The sequence below is a fragment of the Fukomys damarensis genome, unplaced genomic scaffold, assembly GCF_012274545.1.
Source record: "Fukomys damarensis isolate Sample0158 unplaced genomic scaffold, DMR_v1.0_HiC HiC_scaffold_36, whole genome shotgun sequence".
Taxonomy (NCBI): Eukaryota; Metazoa; Chordata; class Mammalia; order Rodentia; family Bathyergidae; genus Fukomys; species Fukomys damarensis.
Window position 1 is genome coordinate 45,581,437 of NW_022900948.1, and position 6,235 is coordinate 45,587,671.

At 60.0% G+C, this 6,235-nt stretch overlaps 1 protein-coding gene and 1 long non-coding RNA gene across 2 annotated transcripts in view; one reads left to right on the forward strand and one right to left on the reverse strand.

Annotated features, from left to right (window-relative positions):
* The window catches only part of Prrt1b (proline rich transmembrane protein 1B), a 6,152-nt gene extending 5,094 nt beyond the window's left edge, over positions 1–1,058 (forward strand). Inside the window, exon 7 of the mRNA XM_033758998.1 lies at positions 278–1,058. Coding sequence (XP_033614889.1) covers positions 278–427 — 150 coding nt within the window. The 3' untranslated portion in view covers positions 428–1,058. The remainder of the gene's footprint in view (positions 1–277) is intronic.
* Positions 1,059–4,286: 3,228 nt separating this feature from the next.
* On the reverse strand, positions 4,287–6,200 carry LOC117284346. Its single transcript, XR_004515415.1, has 2 exons — positions 6,048–6,200; positions 4,287–5,928 (listed from the first exon to the last, which is right to left on the reverse strand). It is a non-coding gene; the product is annotated as an uncharacterized LOC117284346 (long non-coding RNA).
* Between the last annotated feature and the right edge of the window lie 35 nt (positions 6,201–6,235).

Consider the following 6,235-nt stretch of genomic DNA (forward strand, 5'->3'; position numbering starts at 1 on the left):
GGGACTGGGCAGGGCCAGTGGGTGCCACTCTAACAGAGCAGGCAGCTAGGGCCTGGCCATCTGCAAGCCAGGCTGGGGGTCACAGCTCTAGCGTAGGTCTGTGGGGCTCTGGAGGCTCCCGGCCGTGGGGGACTTGGGGTCCACCCCCACCGTGAGGCCCGGGCAGGTTGCTGAGCCTTTGTCCCTCCCTCCACAAGCACAATGACCCTTTGGCCCTGTGGGCCATGGGCCTGGTGGGCCCTCGCTCACCCTACACTGGCCGTCCGTCCTGTTGCAGACCCGGGTGGCGCTGGGCAGGGGTGACCTGGCCCGGGCTGAGGAGACCTCGCACAAGGCCCGCTCGCTGGTGCTCTTCAGCCTGCTGTTTGGGGTCTTCGTGTCCACCAGCTGGGTCGTCTACATGGTGGTGGCTCTCTACCTCCCCTGAGGCCAAGGGTCCCGGCCTGGCCACCCCTTCTGTGGACTCAGATTCCCTTGGGGCCAGCTGTTGCCCTCAGAGGGTCCTCAGGCCATGGCATCTGTGGTGGCCCCCTCTGAGGGGCGTTTGCCTTGCCTTGACCTTGAGAGCCCGCAGCGGGACAGAGCCATCTTCAGAGCCATCTGGAAGGACCTGTTGCTTCAGCCCTGCCTGCTGCCGCACCTGTCCCGGAAGAGGGAGGCGCCACATCTGTCCACAGCCCGGCCTGGGCGCTCTGAGATGCTGTTGGCCCTGGACAGCTCTGGGCCTCTGCCTGCCGCTCACGCCGAGTGGCGATGCCAGCAGAGCCATGGACAGGCTGGGCCAGAAGGGGGCCGCGCCGGCCACCGGAGGAGGAGGAGGAGGAGGAGGACGTCTAAGGGTGGGTATGTGCCACAAAGTAACTGTGGTTCTTCTCATGGGACTCGGTTTTTGTTCTTTTCCAGCGCTGGGATCTGAGCCCAAGGGCTCACACATGCCGAAACTGTTAAATAAGTAAATCAGAATGGAAAAATCACCCAGCCCCTGTGCCTTGAGTGTTAAAGTATTAAAGTCCCGGGGACCCAATTAAAATGTAGATTCTAGGACTGGGGATGTAGCTCAGTGGTTCCGCTGCCTGTCTTGCAAGTGCAAAATTCCAAGTTTGATCCCCGGTACCAAGACAAAAACCAAAAATGAAAAATGGCCGGGGATTTAGCTCAGTGGTGCCACCACCTGCTTCACAAGCGTAAGGACCCGAATTCGATCCCTGGTACAAAAAAAAAAAAAAAAGCAGATTCTGCTCCTCATTGGAGCTTGAAGTTCCGCATTTCTGCTAAGGAGCTGAAGATGACAGAAGGCGAGAGACTGCAACGCTGTTCCAAGCCGGGCACAGTGGTGCACACCTATCCCCAGAACTCTGGAAGCTGAGGCAGGATCACCATGAGTCAAAGGCCAGTTCAAGGTCGCCTGAACCACCTAGTGAGAAATCTTAATTTTAATGGAGTCAAGCCTACCTTTTCCTTTGTGATCAGTGCTTTTAGTGGCTTCAGCTAGTAGCGGGGGTTCCTAGTCACAAAGGTCCTCCTGTTGGCTCCTACACCCCAACACCTTATTGGCTGACTCATGTTCAGATCTGTCCTCTAGTTAGTTGCTTCTTTTTTGCTTGTTTGTTTGAGACAGGGTCTCCCTATGTAGCCGAGACTGACCTGGAACTCACTATGTAGCCCAGGCTGGTCTCGAACTCACAGCGATCCTCCTGCCTCAGCCTCCCAAGTGCTGGGATGACAGGTGTGTGCCACCACGCCCGGCTTTAGTTGTCTTTGTGCCACTGTCACATCCGTCATAGGGCTCCATAGTAAGTCTTGATTTGGGGCAGCCTGGTCCCCCTACCATCATGAGTCCTGGACATTTTACTTTCCTATTTGTTGGAGACAGCATCTCCCATGTCAACCAGGCTGGTCTCGAACTCCTGGCTCAGGCAACCTTAACACTCAGCCTCCCAAGTAGCTGTGACTAAGGCACCACCACTGGGCTTCATTTAGCCATTTATGATGATTTGTATGTACGAGAAATTTCCCTTTTATTGTGGTTCTCGTAGGGCTGTCCCACCAAGCAGTGCCTCCATCATAAACCCTGGACTTGCTGCTTTCCACAACTCAGATCAAAGGCCGGGACCGGGCTGACTGGCTTTCCACACCCTGCCTGTGCTGGATTTCAGGCGTGCGCCACCACACCCAGCCCTAGGTAGTGCTTTTCTGACGGAAACCACTTTCCAGTTTCTGTTTTTCAGTTATTCATCACAATTCTGCATCCTGGGTCACTCTCAGGACACCATAAGCTCTGCTCTGTCCTGTCCATATCTGCTGACTCCCAGAGCTCAGGCCTGAAGGCAGGATTCTGTGCCCTCAGGTTTGGGCCTGTGCTTTATTTACTTGAGACAGGGCTATACTATGTAGCCCAGAATGGCCTTGAACTTGCAGAGATCCCCCTGCCTCAGCCTCCAGGTGCTGGGATTACAGGGGTGTACCACGCCTGGCTTGGAGCCCATGGACCTGCCTGTCTCCTGTGTCTGTGTCTGGTTCTTATAGGTGGAAACATAAGACCCAGAGGCTTAGGATGAGGGTAATTTTACCCACTGAGAGCTGGGGGGTTCCTGTTGGTGCCAGGGCACCAGCAACCCAGACCCCTACTCCAGCTTGAAGGGTGTCAAGGACAGAAACCAGCTCAGATCTCTGAGGCTCATAAACTTAGGGGATGTGGTTGAAAGATACAGTGAATGTTTGCTTTTTTAAAAAGAACTTGTTATAGAAGAGACACTGCCATGCATCTCCCTCAAATCCCCCCCTCCACTGCAAACGAACACATCCCACTGTCCTGGCCACTTTCTGCAGCAGCTCTGGAGTCTTCTTTCTTAGGACCGGGGATTGAACTCGGGACCTTGTGCTTGAGAAGTGGGCACTGGAACCACTGAGCTAAATCCCCAGCCCTGCAGTCTCCTTTCTTGAGGGTCTTTAGCTGTGCTATCGTGGCTGCCTTGTCCTGTATCGGTTCAAAGCATTTCCCTTTCATTGGGCGTGGTGGCGCGCACCTGTAATCCCAGGACTCGGGAGGCTGAGGCATTTTGAGGCCAGCGTGGGCTACCCAGTGAATTTAAGGCCAGCCTGGACTACATAGTGAGACCCTGTCTCAAAAAAAAAAAAAAAAATCCCTGTCACGGACATTTTGACTTTGGGGTGGAGCCACAAGTCCCGCAGTGCCAGATCCGGTGACTAAGGTGGATGAGGACACAGCATCGTGTTTTAAAGTAAAAACCATAAATGGATATTGCGTATTATTCTCTAAAATTTCCTCTGTGCTTTGAGACAGGGTTTCACTGTCTCCCAGACTGGCCTGGAACTCAGGATGACCCTCCTGCCTCAGCCTCAGTGTTGTGGAGAACCCCTGGGTTCCACCCTTTGCTGTGATTTGCCTGTGCAACCCTGCTCAGCTTGCAGCTCCTCCTGAGCTGCAATTTTGCTTTTCTCTAAGGCCACACGAGGCGTGGCAGTCCAGAGTGCCGAGCACCCAAGAGCTGGGACAGAGGAGCTCCTGTTCCCACAGACTGCACGGCCGGGGCGGATGTTGTCCCTGCACCCTCTCCCAGCCGCTCCTGAGGCCCCATGGTCAGTGAGCTGTGGTAGGGCCAGGGCCGTCTCCTCCAGCCTGCAGCCTGTGTGTGCAAGGCGCCGTCCCTAGGGTGCTGTGTCCACTGAGCACCTGGCTGCCTCGGGAGCCGGCAGTGGATGCAGGGGCACACAGGTCCCTCTCTGGGCCCCGAGTCACCCGAGGCCCGGTCCCCACTGGGGCTGACAGAAGTTCCTGCTCACTCCTGAAGCCCTGGGTGCTCCCGGGAGGATCGGCCCGCCCGGCACCTTGTCTAAGTGTGGCCCCTGGGGTCGGCTGTCTCCCGCACAGGGGCGGACTCAGCTGGCCTTCTGGGTGGCATCTGCCCCGGGCACAGGAGCAGGGCCGAGCGCTGAGGCCATAGGGGCCGCCTCTCGCCACCCCCCCACCCTGCTCAGGGAAGGTGCCTGTGGGGTGACAGCAGGTGGCATGGCTCTGGGAGTGTGTGGAGGGTAGAGGGCAGACTGCCTCGTCCTCCCTGGGCTCAGTGGATGTGGACGGACACAGCAGCCCTGGACGGGAGGGGACAGGGACTCAGAGTGCTAGGCAGACAGCGCTTTCGGGCACTGGGCACCGGTGCCATCCTGGAGCGGGGATGGGACAGTGGCCCCAGAGGGGACATTCTGGATAGGAGCCTGACTCCCAGTCACAGCGAGCAGGCTGGGACAGACAGGACGTCACCGGGCGGCGGTCATGTGTTTATTTTTCTTTCATATAAAAATGACACATTTGAAAGGACTGCAGGAAGATGCCACGGTGGGACCATCAGTGGGGTCGGTGACACCGTGACGCCAGGAGGTCACAGGGCAGCCGCAGAACCGTGAGCTGGGGCATCAGGTCGGGGTTCGGACAGGGCCTGCGGCATGTGCCGGCCCCGCTCCACGGCACCTGCAGGGAGGCCTGAGCGTCCTCAGGGGACCGGACACCCCGGACTCTCCCGGCTCCCAGGGACGGCCCGTCGGCCAATAAGTTACACACACGTCACCCACACTGGCCTCTTGCGCGGTCACTGAGGGACGCTGCCCGTCTGCATCCTCCAGCACCGGCTCTGCTGCGGCCACCCTGCCGCACAGCACCCGTGTCCGCCGGGCATGGCGGGCAGGTGCCCCCATGTGTGCAGGGTGGCGCTGGCCGAGCCGGACAAGGGTGATGGCTGCAGCAGGCAGGGATGAAATGGAGGACTTCCAGGAGAGGGCAGACTAAAGCCCAACCTACACAATACTGCCAACAAACCCAACTGCACACGCACACTCCTTAAATAATAAAGTGACAGGTTCGGGGACAGTCACACAGCTCCCCTATTTACAGGACGAACAGCACGAGAGGGAGCGGAAACAGCCCATTTCCGGGGTGAGAGCACCCGGCTCTGCCTTGTGGCACCCTCCGCACCTGCGGGTAGACACCGCTGTCCACCCCACCCTCCCCTCCTTCCGCTGCGCTGCTCCGGGAAGCACAGGCGGGTCCTGGCGCTCCTGACCCTGCACTGGAAGCACAACGGGTCAGGCCTAGGGCGGGGCCGCTGGCACCTCTGGACCCTGACTGCCCGCTGGCCCAGGTTGGAGGCCACAGAGCCAGGTGGATAGGGTCAGCCTCGGCGGGGAGGGTGGGTGCTTCTGCCGGGCCCTCGGTGTCCCCACCGTAGCCAGGCTCCCAGGTGGCTCCTCCGTTGGAGGGACCTGCCGGCCACCTGGATGCTGGGGACCAGGAAGGGAGGAGACGGCATTTAAGGCACACGGCGAGCACAGCAGAGGGGTGGCCGTCCGGGGGCTGTGCTGGCCCAGTTCCGCGGTGACTCTGGTGGCCAAGTCCTCCCGCCACCTCCTCGTCCCTGCCCCCAGAGCGGAGGACACGGGTGGCAGGGGCAGGCTCTGCGTGGTGCAGCCAGCGATGGAGCCCGGGGTGTGCACAGCGCGACAGGCGCAGCCAGCCCCAGGGCCACCTGTCAGGACTCCGGCGAAACGTGCACCCACCCTAGGGCGGAGGAGCAGGTGCCCCCGCCAGCCCTGCCACCAAGCCACCTCCACCGAGAGCGGGAGGGGCGGGCAGGACGTGGAGGTGAAAGCGGAAAACTGAGCCAGGCCCGGTTCACCAGTCATCCTGGGCCCCTGCGCTCCGCTCCCTGTGCCCTGGGTTCTCTCCGGGCCTCTCGCGCGGTCAGGTCCGGCGTGAGCCGCTCCTAGGTCTTCTCCTCCCGGTCTGTCTTCCTCCGGGTCACGTTCCGGGGCTTGATTTTCAGAGAGAGCTCCCACAGGGCCTCCTCGGCCAGGTGGTCGCTGAAGTCGTTGAAGAAGCTGATGATGTCGTCGTCCCTGCGGATGTCATAGTGCCTGCGGCGGGGCGGCCACACCCTCAGAGGCTGCCTCACGACAGGGTACTTGGCCACAGCGCCACAGCACGGCCGCCCTCCGTCCTGGGCCCGCCCCACCCGCGGCGTCCCGGCACTCACGCCTGCTGGAAGCACCGCATGCTGTCCAGGATGTTGAACTGCTGCCAGCGCTTGGAGAAGTTCACCTTGCCGTCCACATAGTCAGGGTTGCCGAGGTGGACGAAGGTCAGGTCCTGCAGGATCAGACCCCTGGGAGGATGACGGAGAAGCCAGTTACCGCCGCAGAGGTCGGAGGGCAGAGGCTGCAG